Genomic DNA, 18,206 nt, shown 5'->3' with positions numbered 1-18,206 from the left:
CCAGTCTCGTTGCCACTTAGACTCCAGTGCCAGTTTTGATTTGTTTGGATTGGACCTTTTCCTTTTTTTTTCTTTCGTCAGATCGCTCCTGGTGCTATCAGGCGTAACAGATGCATCCCTCCACACTTCCCGCTTCAGTCTCTCTATTCCGCCCACCAGCAATCTTCTCGCTCCCTCTCTGGTCGTCTTACATCTCGCCTGGGTACTCGTAGTTTGGCCGCTGCTATCTCCTTATTGACTGTCAAGTTCGACCACCGTGTGCCTCCTGATGGATGCATTTAGTATTGTCTTTAGTTTTCTTCTTGGCCCGTTATTGACTGGCGAGTTGGATCACCGTGCGATCTCTGCTGGACTCTTTGAGTATTGCCTATGAATTTTCACTTGAAGTTTTTGGTCTTTTTGACTGGTGACTTTGGATCACTGTGCGCTCCACTGTTGGACTTTTTGTTTTATTTTTTGCCAGGATTTGGTGCCTTTTTGTGGCGTTTACAGCACCATGTGCTGGGATCTTTTGTTGTGTTCTATCCCCTCTGCAGACCATTGAAATAAATAATTATTTTACCTGCACTTGATTCTTCCTGAGTTTTTGCCCTGACAGAACCCTGACAGAACTATTAGGTCAGAAAATGGAATCAGCAGGTTCTGACCAGATGAGCAATGCACTCGCCCAACAGGGTGCACTTTTGGGCCAGCACGCCACCCAGCTCACCGCCACCTCCAGAGAGGTTGCTCACTGCCCAGGTGGTTGAGCTCAATGCCCGAATTGAGGAGCTCCAGCACCACACTACAACGCCCAGGCAAGCTTCGTCTCCCCCCCACCACACCCCACCATGAGCCAGAGCCCCATGCAAACAATCCTCCACCCTACGATGGAGACCCCAACTCCTGCCGGGCCTTCTTATCACAGTGTGCGCTAGTTTCTGCCCTGCAGCCCCGCCGTTATGACACTGAGGCATCCAGGGTGGCCTATGTCCTGACCCTGCTCACTGGGAGAGCACGTGAGTTGGGCACCGCAGTCTGGGATGCCAGGGCACCCTTTTGCCATTTTTTCGAGAACTTCAGGGAGAAGATGATTAAACTCTTTGACCGGTCTGCACAGGGTGATGAGCCCGCTTGGCACGAATATCCCAGGAGGGCTATTCCGTCACAGACTTTGCGATCCAGTTCAGAACTATAGCTGCCTTCTGTGATTGGAACGAGGGGGCCCTACGTTCCAGATTTTTTGAGGGTCTGAATGGAGAAATCCAAGATGAGCTTCCCCATCACCTTGAGATGCTCATTAACCTAGCTCTCCGTGTGGAGGGGCGCCTCTGCTGCCGCCATCAATGGCAGTCTCTTCACTACTCCTGGAGGGTTAATGACATCCCCCTCCAACAAGCCAGCCCTTCTACTCCTTCCTCATCTGAACATGAGCCTCACACATCAAGAGAAGAGAGATCGTCTTGCCCGTGGCCTGTGCCTCTACTGTGGTAAACCAGGGCATTTTGCCATCAAATGCCCTTTAAAAGCCAAGGCCCATCAGTAAACCAGGGGATCCTGGTGGGCGCTTTCCCTTGTCTAAATTCTCCCCGCTCTTGCACCTTGTTACCCATCACTATCCAATATGAAGGGTCTGTTAATTCCGCTTTTGCCTTGCTTGATTCAGGGGCCGAGGGTAACTTTCTAGACCATGCCATTGCGAAACAGTGGGGCATTCCTGCTGTTTCTCTCCCTTCCCCCATCTCTGTCTGGTCATTAGCTGGTCAGCTCATCTCCACCATCACCCACATCACACCCTGTGTAAATCTTGTCGTGTCCGGCAATCATCGTGAGGCTATTGAGCTGTACCTTTTGACTCACCGGGTTCCCCTGTTGTTCTGGGGCATCCCTGGCTGGTACAGCACAATCCTCACGTTGATTGGTCGGGAGATTCTGTGTTGGCCTGGAGTCTTGTTTGGGTTCTGCCTTGACTCCTGGTTCTTTGTGTTCTGTGTTGCAGGAGAAGACGGACGATTTAACTAAGGTCCCGGTTGAATACCATGGTCTTCGTCAGGTCTTCAGCAGGTCTCGGGCTGGGTCTCTTCCTCCTCATCGACCATATGACTGTGCCATTGACCTCCTCGCAGGCACTTCTCCGCCCAAGGGTCGCGTGTTTTCCCTTTCTGGTCCAGAGAGAGGTTATGGATGGGTATATTCAGGAGTCACTTAGTACCGGTCTCATCCATCTCTCATCATCTCCTGCAGGTGCGGGGTTCTTCTTTGTTAAGAAGAAGGATGGCTCCCTGCGTCCCTGTATTGATTACAGAGATCTAAACAACATCACGATAAAGAACAGGTACCCCTTACCTCTCATGTCGTCTGCTTTTGAGTTGTTGCAGGGAGCTCAGGTCTTCACCAAATTAGACCTTCGTAACGGTTATCACTTGGTACGCATTTGCGAGGGAGATGAGTGGAAGACAGCCTTTAATACCCCTATGGGACACTTTGAATACCTGGTCTTACCCTTTGGTCTGACAAATGCACCAGCTGTCTTCCAAGCCCTGGTTAACGACGTGCTGAGAGACATGGTAAACAAGTTTGTCTTTGTGTACCTGGATGATATTCTTATTTTCTCATCCTCTTTACAGGAACACACTTAGCATGTGCGTCAGGTCCTCCAACGGCTACTAGAGAATCAACTCTTTATTAAGGCGGAGAAGTGCGAGTTCCACGCTAGGTCAGTTATGTTCCTGGGGTACATCATCTCAGCTGAGGGAATCAGAGCTGATCCTGATAAGGTAAGGGGCCGTTTCCAAATGGCCAGTCCCCAACACCCGCAAGGCTCTGCAGCGTTTCCTGGGTTTCGCCAATTTTTATAGGCGTTTCATCAGGAACTTTAGTCAGATTGCTGCACCCTTAACGACTCTCACCTCCACCAAGGTATTGTTCAAGTGGAATGCACAAGCTCAGGATGCCTTTGGTGCCCTGAAGTCCCGTTTTACCTCTGCTCCTGTTCTTTCTATTTCAGACCCTGAACAACAATTTATTGTCGAGGTAGATGCCTCTGATGTTGGGGTAGGCACGGTCCTGTCTCAGCGCTCATCCAAAGATGGGAAGGTGCATCCTTGTGCCTTTTCTCTCATCGCCTGAGCCCAGCAGAACGTAATTACGATATTGGTAACAGGGAGCTGTTGGCAGTCAGGCTGGCTTTGGGTGAGTGGCGTCACTGGCTGGAGGGAGCAGCACACCCCTTCTTGGTCTGGACGGACCATAAGAACTTAGAGTATGTCCATTCAGCCAGGAGGTTGAGCGCACGCCAGGCCTGCTGGGCACTCTTCTTTGGTCGGTTCAACTTCGTCCTCTCGTCCCGGCCAGGGTCCAAGAATACCAAACCTGATGCCCTCTCTTGGCTGTTCGAGACCCCCAGTGGGGAGACCCCGGTTGAGCCCGTCCTCCCTGAGGGAGTGGTGGTCGAGTCCCTCTTCTGGGACATTGAGCAGCGGGTAATAAAGGCCGGTCGAGGGATTGAGTTACTAGAGGGGTGTCCGGAGGGTCGGTTGTTTGTGCCGGCTGTGCTGCGTCCTGAGATTCTCCAGTGGGGTCATGAATCCAGGGTGGTTTGTCACCCAGGAATTTGGAGATCACTGGCTGCCATCCGCCAGCGATTTTGGTGGCCCTCTATGGGGCCGGACGTCAGGCAGTTTGTGTTGGCTTGTGCCCAGAACAAGACATCTAACAAAGCACCTGTTGGTCTGCTCCAGCCCTTGCCCATCCCCTCCCGTCCTTGGTCACACCTGGCTCTGGACTTTGGTTCTGGCCTCCCCCCCCTCTAGTGGAAACACAGTCATCATGACTGTAGTGGACCGTTTTTCTAAAGCGGCCCATTTTATTTCCTTGCCCAAACTTCCCTCAGCCAAGGAAACTGCTCAAGCTATGGTTGATCATGTCTTCCAGATTCATGGTCTTCCGGTGGATGTAGTTTCTGATAGGGGACCACAGTTTGTTTCCCGGTTTTGGAGAGAATTCTGTCGGCAGATCGGGGCCTCAACGAGGCTGTCTTCAGGTTTTCATCCTCAGATCAACGGGCAGTGTGAGCGAGCCAACCAGGATCTATAAAGAGCCCTCCGCTGCCTGACCTCCCAGAATCCTAGTTCCTGGAGCCAACAGCTCTTGTGGGTGGAGTATGCCCACAATTCCCTGCCGGTAACATCTACAGGTATGGTCCCATTCCTCTGCTCTATGAATTATCAACCTCCTTTGTTTCCTTCACAGGAGCCCGATGCTGCAGTTCCGTCTGCCTTGACCTTTGTCCGACGGTGCCGTCGCACCTGGATGAGGGCCGAGGAGGTCTTGGCCCAGACTTCTAGACGAACCAAAGCAGCAGCTGACCGTCATCAGACTCTCCCACCTCAATATGTGTGTGGTCAGAAGATGTGGTTATCCACCAAGGACTTGCCTCTCAGGGTGGCTTCACGTAAATTGGCACCCAGGTTCATTGGTCCATACTGTATCACCAAGGTCCTGAGTCCGGTGGGGCTTAGGCTCAAGTTACCTCCCACACTTGGTTGGGTACACCCTGTTTTTCATGTATCCAGGGTTAAACTGTGTTTAGATCCACTCCCATTATCTCCTCCCCTGCCCCTCCTCCCCCCAGCCTAGTGGATGGCCCTCCAGCATACACTGTCAGGAGGTTGTTGGATGTCAGACGTCGAGGTCGGGGCTTCCAGTATTTGGTGGACTGGAAGGGTTATGGTCCTGAGGAGAGGAGTTGGATTCCGGCCCGGCATGTTCTGGATCGGGCGTTGGTCGTGGACCTTCACTGGCGACTGGGTAGCCCCTCCCCTGAGGCGCCAGGTGGCACTCCTGGGGTGGGGGGGGGGGTACTGTCATGGTCTGTCACCTGCATGTTGTCGTCACAGTCATTTGTGTTTGTTTTTCTCTGTGGACATGGCATTGTTTTGACAGCTCGCCATGTGCTCCGCTGCCTCACTCCACCCACTCATCAATCTACTCATTTGATCATTATCATTTCATTATTCGCACCTGTCTCTAGTCTTATCCTTATTAGTCTCCCTATTTATTCTTCTCATTCTCATTGTCTTGTACCTGATAGTTTTGTATGTTCATCTCACGCTGTGGTCTCTTAGATCTTGTCCTGTCCAGTCTCATTGCCACTTAGACTCCAGTGCCAGTTTTGATTTGTTTGGTTTGGACCTTTTCCTTTTTTTTTTCTTTCGTCAGATCGCTCCTGCTGCTATCAGGCGTGGCAGACGCATCCTTCCACACTTCCTGCTTCAGTCTCTCTGGTCGTCTTACATCCCGCCTGGGTACTCGTAGTTTGGCAGCTGCTATCTCCTTATGGACTGGACCACTGTGTGCCTCCTGCTGGATGCATTTAGTATTGTCTTTAGTTTTCTTCTTGGCCCGTTATTGACTGGCGAGTTGGATCACCGTGCGCTCCCTGCTGGACTCTTTGAGTATTGCCTATGAATTTTCACTTGAAGTTTTTGGTCTTTTTGACTGGTGACTTTGGATCACTGTGCGCTCCACTGTTGGACTTTTTGTTTTATTTTTTGCCAGGATTTGGTGCCTTTTTGTGGCGTTTACAGCACCCCGTGCTGGGATCTTTTGTTGTGTTCTATCCCCTCTGCAGACCACTGAAATAAATAAATGTTTTACCTGCACTTGATTCTTCCTGAGTTTTTGCCCTGACAGAACCCTGACAGAGGTATCATCCTCATTTTCCCCCAATCGCATATTCATTTTGAATATATTAAGTACCTGCTGCAACTACCTACGAAATCTCTTTATTTAATTTTTTTATGTTTATCATTCATTCATTCATTTTCTTTCCGGCTTAGTCCCTTTATTAATCCGTGGTCACCACAGCGGAAAGAACCGCCAACGTATTAAGTAAAATCCATGCTGATGTCTATGGAAGATGGCAATAATAAGCATTTTACACCAAATCTAACAATGTGTGTTATTCACGTCAGATACACACTGTTTAGATTACTAAAGTGTTTACTCTTTTCTTCTCTCAGTTAAACAATCACTTGCTTTCATGTATTTTGGGAAAAGTTGATGAATTAATGTGTCTACTTTTAAACTTACATGTTAACGGGTTCAATTGTGCATGCTTTCACACTCTCCCTTGAGAAGTGACTATATTTAGGGCATACTCACACTATGTACAGTTGCCTTGAACCAGGCCAAAGCACGCTTGCCCCCCCCCCCCCCCCTTGTCCCCTGACGGCCAACACTTACATTACATTCGGGCCCTTAGCACGCTCACGTTGGGACACAGTGACACGCAGTCAAATATTTCCCCGAACAGATCAGCCAATTTTGAAGCTCATAATCAATCATAAAGTCCTTATGCTGAAGGAATTATGAGGTTTGCTAAAGATATAGCTGTCGTGCAGTGAGAGGTTTGCCTCTTTAATAATCTACGACTCATTGAACAGTAAGAATGATTAATAAATCCATATGAAACAGTGCCATAAAAGTCACGTCTCGTCTTCAGTTTCGTGCTGTGAACCGCACTCTGGCACACCTCTTCCAACCGGGCCAGGGCCGGCAAACTGAACCGTGTCTGATTCAGAGCACTCACACTTCGCAAATGACCCGGTTAACGGGCTTGGGCACAGTTTGGATAGCACAGTGTGAGTGCGCCCTTAGAGTTCCCCCCGTAATGATGTCAGCTATGTTCGAAAAAATAAAACAGACCACCGTTTCTATATAAATTGAATGAAATTGAAGTAAGGGTAGAAACAAAGCTTTTCAAAGCTTTGAAACAATTGAACCAATTGCTTAGCAAATTGATTCAATGTTTCGAAGCGTTTGACTTGCCTGGTGGTTACAACCATCAGAATTTACTTTTTCAAACATATTGCAAACTTGTCATATATTATTAAATAGTTTTAGGGATTTTTACCTTTAGATTAGATTAGAGAGAGGGGAAGGATCGCCAATAAAAAAAAAGTCAGCATTCAAACTTGGATCGACGGGAACACAGTAGTTCTGTGTCAATGGACTAAGCACAAGGCTATAGGTGTCAACGTAAACTGTGAACTTTAAATTGAAAGTATAACCTATAAATGTACTTAGCTTATATTCAAATATCATTAAATATTAAGTGTCTGCATAATATGGATGCTTTTATAAGTTTTGTCAGCCTTACAAATCGTTTTTTCCTCAGTGGGCTCTGCTAAACAGGCCAACAAGAAACTATTAACTATTATTAAATACTATTCCATTTAAGTTTACAAATGTCTCATCAAAACACCTACAAACTTGTTAAACTGATCTGAGATCTGGTAAAAACTATGAAACCTGTTCAGTGTTTTGCGACTGAGAGGCAATCTGAATGAACCTTGTGATTCTATGATATTTTACAGATCGCTCCCAAGCTGAGAAACATTACATTTTAAAAACATTAATGATGTAATCTGGCAAGTTTCCACAAATTTTAAAACGGCAGTGGTGACCCCTGTTTTTAAGTCTGGGGAGTTGGATGAGGTGTGTATTTATAGGCCCATCTCAATTGTTCCAGTAATATCCAAATTTTTTGAAAAGTTAGTGGCTGAACAATTAATGAAGTATTTGGAAGAAAATAATTTGCTTAACCCTAAGCAGTTTGGATTTTGACCAAAATATTCCACAGAAATGGCAACATGTAATTTTATAGATATGATAAAAAGCAGTCTGGATCAAGGAAAGGTTGTGGGAGCAGTAATTTTAGACTTTAAAAAGGCTTTCGACACTGTAAATAAATTTAAACAAATTAACTTTTCACAACAAGCTCTAAAGTGGTTTAAATCAGATTGTAGACAGCAATGTGTTCAAATTAACGGTGTGAAGTCAAAACTTCAAAATAGCAAATTAGGTGTACCACAAGGCTCAATACTGGGACCATTGCTTTTCTGTTTGTATATAAATGGTCTACCTGAAAGTTGCATTGAGGTTGGTTGTCAAATGTATGCAGATGATACAATTATTTATGTACAGCATAAAATTCACAGAAGGCTGCAGGACAACTGTTTAACTCTAAATTACAATAAAACAGTTTCAATGTGTTTCTTATTATTTCTTATATTATCGCGTTTGTCTTATTGTGCAATAATCTCGGGTCAAGCAACTCAGTCAGTTGTTAGGCCTGTAATGTCTCTTTACAAACAAACTTTAAAAGTAATGGATCAGAAACCAATAAAATGGCACCATTGTCAAATTCTTTTTAGAGTAAGTAGAATAGAGTAAGTTTTGATAGTTTTTAAAATTTTGTTTTTAAAAACCATGTTTAAGTGTATGCATGGTCTTGCTCCTAAAGTAGTCTGTGAGTTGGTACATAAATTCAGTAGTGATGGGGCGAAGACTAGAGGGGCGGTAGGTAAGTGGTAATTGTAGAATCCGCAGATGCAGAATCGATGTGGGTCAGTCATCCTTTTCAGTAAAAGGTTTAGTAAAAAATCTATGTAATGCCATGCCTGTTCATTTAAAGTTACAATCAGAACTCACAGTTTTTTTTCTGTAAAACTGAAAGAATGGTTGAAATCTTTACAGCAATGTGAGCATTCAGTATTATTCTTTCAGGTTGGTTCTTTATGCAGATGGACTTGCATTTTATGTTTGTGGCTCTGTATATATTGTACATGTCTGCTGTATTGTGTTTTATTCTTGATTGTTTTTTTTTTATATTTTAATGCAATGCCTAACCAGGGATGAGTGCTGCAAATTAGCTTTATGCTATATGCCCTATGTACGCAACATTGGTTATCTTTGTATAACAATGTCAAGTGTATTGTCCCTGTAAAATAAACAAGCAAAAAAAAAAGTCCTGTTTACTGAAATCACATCACCTACCACCAATAGATACATTCTTCAAACCACTGATTCAAAAGAAACAATTTGTAAAGGTTGCAACGCTTCATAAGCCATATTTTGAAAGGAGTCATCACTAATTTAATTTAAGGTACAATTAATGATATTAATATAATATTTATTATGACTTTTTCCTCAATAATTTTGCTGCTAATAATAGTTACAAAGGTAGTAGTTAGGTTTAGATATTGAAGGATTAGAGACAAACAATAATACTTAAACTAAAGTATAACCAAATACATGTATGAATGCTCTCACAAAACAAATCAATCAGTCTGTTTTCTAAGTCATTTTTCCCCACTTAACATCTATCTTTATATAATGACTCCACACAGAAACAAAAATCAATGTACTAACAGCTCCACCGATTCAGTCAGCTATTCGATCAAAGCCCGATATGCCTTATGTAACAGCAACACTAGTTAACAATCCTAGGCTTGCTGATAAAATCTCAGCCTGCAAGTGTCACCTTTGAGTAATTTGAACATCTAATAATAGAGCAAAAAATCATTTAATCTCAATAGCCATTGAAAAGATTGTGAATACCCCTCTGCTGCAACTGACATTGATTTATCGCTCTCCAGATTTCACATCATATTCAGGATATCACGCAAGGATGTTTGTATTTCCATCTGAAAGGAGGACTAATCGTCTCCCTAACAGGTGTTATCCAGCATGCCTGGAGACTTTGGCATCTTTTGTGGGCCTGCATTGTTGCTTTGGAGGGCAGGTGCAGGTAAACACAATGCAAGTGCTCTTTTTTTTTCCATCACAATAGGAAACTGAATTAAGTTATAACAGCACAGTGTCAACACTGGATGCAGGCCACGCTGGATAACAATAAACGCTTCTAAAAAGCAACTAGGACAAACACGAAGAGTGTCAAGAATGGAGGAGAAATCATGGTGTTTGTAGAGGCTTAAAGCAGATATGTGAGCATACAAAACTAGTCATAAGTGTTATTTTTTCCTTTAAATTGAGATTTATACATCACCTAAAAGGTGAATAAATGCTTTTTAGGATAGAACAATATTTAGCTGAGATTCAAGTATTTATTTAATATTTCAAATAGGAGGCTTCAAAAAAATCTAAATGCTAAACAATATCTTTTAACATGTCTCTATGAAGTGCTTAACAATTAATCTTCATGTAAAATTATCTTTATTTAAAGTGGTGATTCACAGTGTGTTTATAAGATGTAAAGGAATGTGTGCTCATGCTTCACTTGTTAAAAATCTATTTTTTTTTTTCATTTATCTTATTTTGATTATATTCAGCTACTCAGCTAACGACTGTCATATTTCCTAGTTCCTCTGAAAGGCCCTCAAGAAACTTTGATTGGTCAGCTAACATAATGTGCTGAATTTTTAATATATATACAGTTGAAGTCGGAATTATTATCCCCCATGAATTATTAGCCCCCCCTGTTTATTTTTCCCCAATTTCTGTTTAACGGAGAGAAGATTTTTTCAACACATTTCTAATCATAATAGTTTTAATAACTCATTTCTAATAACTGATTTATTTTATCTTTGCCATGATAAAAGTAAATAATATTTTACTAGATATTTTTTAAAACATTTCTATACAGCTTAAAGTGACATTTAAAGGGTTAACTAGGTTAATTAGGTTAACTAGGCAAGTTAGGGTAATTAGGCAAGTTATGGTATATTGATGGTTGGTTCTGTAGACAATCGAAGAAAAAAAATAGCTAAAAGGGGCTAATCATTTTGACCTTATAATGGATTTTAAAAAATTAAGAACTGCTTTTATTTTAGCTGAAATAAACCAAATAAGACTTAATAAGAAAAAAATATTATTAGACATACTTTGAAAATGTCCTTGCTCTGTTAAACATTGTTTGGGAAATATTTAAAAAGAAAACAAATCCAAAAGGGGGCTAATAATTCTGACTTCAACTGTATATTTGGATTATAAGCATGTGTAAGTAACATGAAACGTTCAGGTATCTTTTGCGAGTTCGTTATTTGAAATGTAGAACATATGGAAAGCAGCCGCATAGAAAGACACTGAAAGCATCTGCATAGAGAGACACTGCACGCGCTGCTGAAGATTGTGTGTGTTTACAGCGATTTGACTGATAAATATGAAAATAACAAGCTTGTAGCTAAATTGTTAGCGGTGCCAAACAGAATTTTGTGGTGAATGCGTGTAAGTGCAAGCCCTTGTGATCACACTAGCCTGGATGTATTTTTTTGTAGTCCCCAAACTTTGTTTTCTGTAGTCTTTGCTAAGCAGTCTCTGTAAAAAGCCAATGTCTCTTTGCATTGAACTTTGAACGTGTTACATTCAGAGATGTTTATGTTCACACAGCTACATTACACATCAACTTACCTCATCAAGATGGCGCCGCGGATGGCCGCTTCGGCGTGGGGCTCTCCAGTGTTTACACTGTTTTTGTTAGTCTGTCCTGTTTTATGTTTGTCAAACACGATCAGTTACACCAGGGACGAGCTGCTGAACATTCGGCAGTGCACACCAACTAATCAAGAACTGGATTTTGATTTTTGTGGCGTTTTGCGGAACATTGTAGTCGGCGGAGCAGCCGCATTGTGGAAACGCTACAAGACGCGCAAGCGTGGGAAGCGAGCCGGCGCGCTCGTCAGGCTAAGACAGCGCGGCTTCAGAACGGCGCTGCCCAGCATTCACCTGGCGAATCTCCGCTCTCTTCCTAACAAAATGGACGAACTACTTCTGCTCGCATGCAAAAACAAGAACTTTAACAACTCTGCTGCCCTGTGTTTCACGGAAACCTGGCTAAACGAAGCCATTCCGGACAGCGCATTAAACCTACCGGACTTTCAGCTGTACAGAGCAGATCGCGATACGGAGTCAACGGGCAAAACGCGCGGTGGTGGGACATGCTTTTACATCAACAGAAGGTGGTGTACGGATGTAACTGTGTTAAAGAAGATGTGCTGTCCTGATGTGGAAGTGCTTTTCATTAACTGTAAGCCGTTTTATTCACCAAGAGAGTTTTCCTCGTTCATTCTCGTCTGTGTTTACATTCCACCGCAAGCACACGTGAGTACTGCGCTGCAACAGCTGGCTGATCTGATCACAGAGACAGAACAACAACACCCGGACTCTGCTTTTATCATACTTGGGGACTTTAATCAGGCAAAACTCACACATGAGCTGCCTAAATTCAAACAGCACATTACATGCCCCACCAGAGGCAATAAAATTTTGGACCATTGCTACACCACAATAAAGGATGCATATCGCTCCGTCGCCAGAGCAGCTCTAGGACTCTCCGATCACTGCCTGGTTCATCTTATACCAACTTACAGGCAAAAACTTAAAACTACTAAGCCAGTATTAAGGACTGTCAAGAGATGGACCAACGACACAGAGCAGGTCTTACAAGCCTGTTTTGAATGCACTGACTGGGATGTTTTTGAAGCTGCAGCCACAGATCTGGACGAGCTCACAGAGACTGTAACATCATACATCAGTTTCTGTGAGGAGTTATGCATCCCTACCAGGACCTACTTGTCATTTAACAATGATAAACCATGGTTCACACCAAAACTCAGACAGCTTCGTCAGGCCAAAGAGGATGCTTACAGGAGTGGTGACAGGATCCTGTACAATCGCGCCAGGAACACATTGACAAAGGAGATTGGCGTGGCTAAGAAAAGCTATGCCAAAAAGCTGCAAAACCAGTTTTCAGCTAACGACCCTGCATCAGTGTGGAGAGGCTTAAAAGATTTCACTAATTACAAGACACCGTCCCCCAGTATCGACAGCAATAAACATATTGCAAACGAGCTGAATATGTTCTACTGTAGGTTTGACACCTATGACCAGACACCTCACACCCGCCCGGACCATCTCCCTACACAGCCATCAACACCACATCAACACAGCCCGGACCATCTCCCTACACAGCCATCAACACCACATCAACACAGCCCGGACCATCGCCCTACACAGCCATCAACACCTCCAGCCATCTTCCTCTCCCCCCCTGCTCTTCAGATCAGTGAGGAAAATGTGCGTCAGATCTTCAGTAAACAGAAGAGAAGGAAAGCACCAGGGCCAGATGGTGTCTCACCAGCCTGTCTGAGAACCTGCGCTGACCAGCTGGCTCCCATTTTCTCCCATATCTTCAATAGATCACTGGAACAGCGCAAAGTTCCATCCTGCTTTAAGCGCTCCACCATCATCCCAATCCCAAAGAAGCCAAAGATCACAGGACTCAATGACTACAGACCTGTGGCCTTAACATCTGTGGCCATGAAGTCATTCAAAAGACTGGTGCTAGCATATCTGAAGGACATCACTGGACCCCTGCTGGACCCCCTGCAGTTCGCCTATAGAGCAAACCGGTCTGTGGATGATGCAGTCAACATGGGACTGCATTATACCCTACAACATCTGGACAAACCAGGGAACTACGCAAGGATTCTGTTTGTGGACTTCAGTTCTGCCTTTAACACCATCGTCCCATCACTGCTTGAGTACAAACTGGCCCAGCTCTCTGTTCCTAGCTCTGTCTGTCAATGGATCACCAGCTTTCTGACAGATAGACAGCAGCTAGTCAGAATGGGCAAAATCACATCCGACAGCCGCACCATCAGCACTGGTGCCCCCCAGGGATGTGTTCTTTCTCCACTGCTCTTCTCCCTGTACACCAACGACTGCACTGCAAAAGACCCCTCCATCAAACTCATAAAGTTTGCAGACGACACTACTGTTATCGGCCTCATCCAGAACGGTGACGAGTCTGCATACAGACAGGAGGTGGAGCGGCTGGCGTTATGGTGCAGATACAACAACCTGGAGCTGAACACGCTCAAAACAGTGGAGATGATAGTGGACTTCAGGAGAAACCCCCCTGCACTCCCCCCACTCACCATCATGAACAGCACTGTGGCTGCAGTAGAGTCATTCAGGTTCCTGGGCACCACCATCTCTCAGGATCTGAAGTGGGACACTCATATAGACTCTATTGTGAAGAAAGCCCAGCAGAGACTGTACTTCCTTCATCAGCTGAGGAAGTTCAACCTGCCACAGGAGCTGCTCGTACAGTTCTACTCAGCTGTCATCCAATCCATCCTCTGCACTTCAATCACCGTCTGGTTCGGCTCAGCTGCCAAAACTGACCTCCGTAGACTACAGCGAATAGTCCGGACTGCTGAACGAATCACTGGCACTACCCTTCCTACACTTCAAGAACTGTACTCTTCCAGAGTGAGTAAAAGGGCTCGCAAAATCACTCTGGATGCCTCACACCCAGCACACTACCTGTTCGAACTGTTACCGTCTGGTCGGCGCTTCAGAGCACCGAGCACAAAAACAGCCAGACACAGGAAAAGTTTCTTTCCTCAGGCTGTCTACCTTATGAACAGTTAAATATTCCCCTACTGTGCAATAAATATGTGCAATACTTTCTCATACGCACTTGTACACAGCACCTTATATCAATATACAATGCAATACTTTCTACATTCGCACTTGTACACAGCACCTTATAACCTGTATATTTATAACAATCTGTACATACAACTCAACATCCAGGTTTCTTCACTAACCGCATCTGTTTAATGTTCATCATTTTTTATTATTATTATTTTATTTTTTCAGATTATTTTGTGTTGTCACTTGTCACTTTATGTACACTGGAAGCTTCTGTAGCCAAAACAAATTCCTTGTGTGTGTGAAGCACACTTGGCAATAAAACCGATTCTGATTCTGATTCTGATTCTGATTCTGAACTAAAGTTTAAAATATGATATCGTAGTGGACCACCCCTTTAATATTCCAATGATTTTTGACAGAATAATTGTAATTTTGACCCATTCAATGGATTTTTGACTATTCCCATAAATGTACTCGTGCAGCATAAGGGCTCATTCACACCAATCGAGTCTTTGCTTCAAAAAATCTGGAATGCAACGATTCAGATTGGTTTGAAAACACAAGCACTGCATAAAGCAATATGGGTATCCAAGCACAACCACAGAGGCTTGCAACGATTGCCCTGACTCTGAGCTCTTCTGATTGGACCATTGCTATGGAACTGACAGTGATGAGCAGCACTGAGTGGGAAAGTTGAAGTTCTTTTAATAAGGTGGAGCATGTAGTTTGACACCCAATGGTTGAACTAGGTATTGCATTCCTAGATCAAAACAAATGCAAGCGCAGGTGATGTCGCAAAGCGCAATGATGCAAACCAACAGATGTCAATAATTCAGCATGTACATTTAATAATGTTAAAGATGTTTAATATGTATTAGTTAGATTATAAACCTTACCATTTCGTGAGTAAGTGCATATTCTGTGCTTCTGAATGGCTGTATTTAAATTTGTTAATGTTTACGTTCGTAATATTTATATTATTTGATAATTATTAACCTCATGTGGAACTCTGAATCTGCGTCACATATCGGAGTCTGCTACTGTCCACCGGAGGTCGCATTTTGGTCATGGGCGCATGCTTTGAGAGACTTTTTTGAATGAATGAATGAATGAAAGACTCTGTTTTCCACTAAGGTAACCCAATGTGCTGAAATATAATTGGTTAAACTGGCATTGGGCAGGTTAAAAGAACCAAAACAAAGTTGTTCCGGCACGTAATGCACATTTTCAAAGCAGAATATCCGATTTAAGCATTGTTTTTCAGATAAACAAGAATTTTCACTTGTTTCACATGTTTCTTAAATATCTGCAAACATATTATAATATTTTTATGCTTTACAAGAGTTAAAAACTTACATACAGCACCTTTAATTTCAGATGGCATCTAAAAAACATGGCCCTCACAAACACGGCACGTCAGAAGACACAAGACGTGATCATAACAGTCCCACATATACGTCAAGCATGTTTACATTGAAAAACAATAGAAAAGTAGTCCACTGGATAGGACAAACACATTCTGTTTGAACCGCCTCTAAGACTTTTCTAATCAAAATCTACAAATTAAAGAGGTCATTAAGCAGGGGTGCTCAATTAGAATTGATCAATGGATTTTTGATTGAAATTTGTTGCACACATTTAAACACTTTTTCTTTTTTTTTTCTTTTTTTGTATCCATTCTGAACCAATTCCAAATTTGTATTTTAACCAACACATATCCAGGCATCCAACACTAGACACTCCAGGCACTCTAACACCGTGTCAACACATGACACATCGATGCAACGCTCTATAAAAGTTCTGTTTTCACATGTTTTATTTATTTATTTATTTATTTATTTATTTATTTATTTATTTATTTTGTGTCCTAATAATTAAGGATAGAGGAAATCTTATTGTTTGCAATATACCAGTCAAAATTCCCCCTTGATAAAAGAAGATGCATATCATTATAAAACCTAAAAAGAGTTTAAATTGGTAAACAAATACTATGAAAGTCAGTGGTTACAGTTTTGCATCTTCCTAAAAATAGATTTTGGGTATAACAAAAAAAGAAACAGCTCTGAACCAAGTAAAGGGTGAGTAAATGATGAAAGTTGTATTTTTGGGGTGAACTGTCCCCTTAAACTCCCCTTAAAGTAATTACACCATGGTGCGTTTTAATCAAACCAAACCTTCCAACACTTTAAGACAGTTATTTCCACAATATGTTTTTCCACCTGAATTCCACTTCAGGATTTCATTTCACTCTTTGTTCTTTTATTTTTACCCCTCCAGGATAACCCATTATTCATTGAGAGGCATAAAGCAAACGGAACTGCTTTTCATGCAATATTCATAATAACTCATCATACATTGTGATTTTTTTCCTTTTTTCCAGTGAAAGTGATGTTGCGAAAGATGTCAAGGTGATGTTGTTGCTTGTTTTTTGGGAGGTGTAAAAACAGCACACTACTGACAGACTTAAAGCTATACTGGGATTTTTATTTTCCCATTCTGTTCAAGTTTGTAGCTGCTTATTCCTCTGACAACCTGTCAAAAACAACCAACATACTCAACACCTATTCTCCTTTTCTGCTGACAAACCATTTTATCTAGCTTCAGCTGTCTGCACTTTGGTATTATCTGTGTATTATATGCCAAACACCTGTAGAAAACCTGTAGAAAAAAAGTCTCTTCTTCTCACCAAGGATGCAGCCGTTTGATCAAAAATACAGCAAAACTGGTAATATTGTGACATTTTATTGCAATTTGAAGTAGCTGTTTAATATTTTAATATGTAATATAATCATGTGCTGCAAAGCAGAATTCGCTAATTCAGTCCTTAGTTTCATATGATTTTTCAGAAACCAGAGTATAATGCAGATTTGATGTTAAAAAATCATAGTTTTTATTATTATCTGTTGAAATCAGCTGTGCTGCTTTAAATTTGGTGGTGTCAGCGTCTGGGGTGAGCAAATATAACAATAATAATAATAATAATACTAATAATAATACTACTACTACTACTACTAATAACAATAATAATAATAATAATAATAATAATAATAATATATTATTTTATTTTTATTAAATACTACTTAATAATATTATTTAATAACACTATTATTAGTAGTAGTAGTAGTATTAATAGTAGTAGTAGTAGTAGTAGTAGTATTTGTATTTTTTCACAGGAAGTAACTACAAAAACATTTATAATGTTACAATTATTAGAATGATTTCTAAATAATCACCAATTACTCACAGTAATAAATCACAGTATTACGGTAATTACATTACAAAATACAATTACTCTACATTTACTCTACAACAGCTATTCTTTTAAATTGCACAAATATTTTTAAGTATTACTGTACTGAAAATGGAATTTAATTTATAAATTATCATTCCATTTCAAGACACAGTCAAAAAATTATGTTTGCTGTTTGTTCAAACTACTCATTTAAATGAGCTTAAACAACACAAACTTAACTATTTTATGTCCAATCCACTTAAATTTGTAAAAACTAACAAGTTAACTTAATTCCTTCATGTTTTCCCAACCTAAATCAATTGTGTGGAACCCAGCATTTTTTTACAGTGCATTGTTCACCGGGTTTTCTAATTGGCTGCTCGACAGAAATAAATCACAGTCTGAGCGTCACAAAGAAATTAGAGCAGCAGGTTTAGCGTGCCTTTGTGCTTCTTTTAGAACAAAAAAAGGGCTTCCCTTGCTTCTCTGTTTGTGTCTGACCTCTCGTTCTATTATTTTTTACTTTGAAACTGTCTTTTCTGCCATCGGGGGAATCAAAGACCTTGAGATGTTCTTAACTGAGAGTGTGGATACAGACAGGAGGATGTTTGGGACTCACCCCGTTCTTCGGGTAGGCGACCCAGCCCAAATCACCCATTACTGAGCGAGAATCCAGCAGATTCACTGAAACACAAGTACAAAAAGGACATTCAATGAGATGAAAAAGGTAACAAGGAACATCTATATA

The 18,206-nt window shown here is 42.0% G+C and overlaps 1 protein-coding gene across 2 annotated transcripts in view; it reads right to left on the bottom strand.

Moving 5' to 3' along the window:
• The window catches only part of LOC130236195 (ephrin type-A receptor 5), a 197,366-nt gene that overhangs the window by 171,220 nt on the left and 7,940 nt on the right, over positions 1-18,206 (bottom strand). For both annotated transcript variants that reach the window (XM_056466839.1, XM_056466840.1), the window contains exon 2: positions 18,078-18,142. In XM_056466839.1, the coding sequence (XP_056322814.1) occupies positions 18,078-18,142 (65 nt within the window). The remainder of the gene's footprint in view (positions 1-18,077; positions 18,143-18,206) is intronic.

Source organism: Danio aesculapii, chromosome 10 (assembly GCF_903798145.1).
Source record: "Danio aesculapii chromosome 10, fDanAes4.1, whole genome shotgun sequence".
In the NCBI taxonomy this organism is placed as follows: Eukaryota; Metazoa; Chordata; class Actinopteri; order Cypriniformes; family Danionidae; genus Danio; species Danio aesculapii.
Note: the sequence above shows the minus strand (reverse complement) of the source record. Positions and strands in the feature narration are given on the sequence as shown.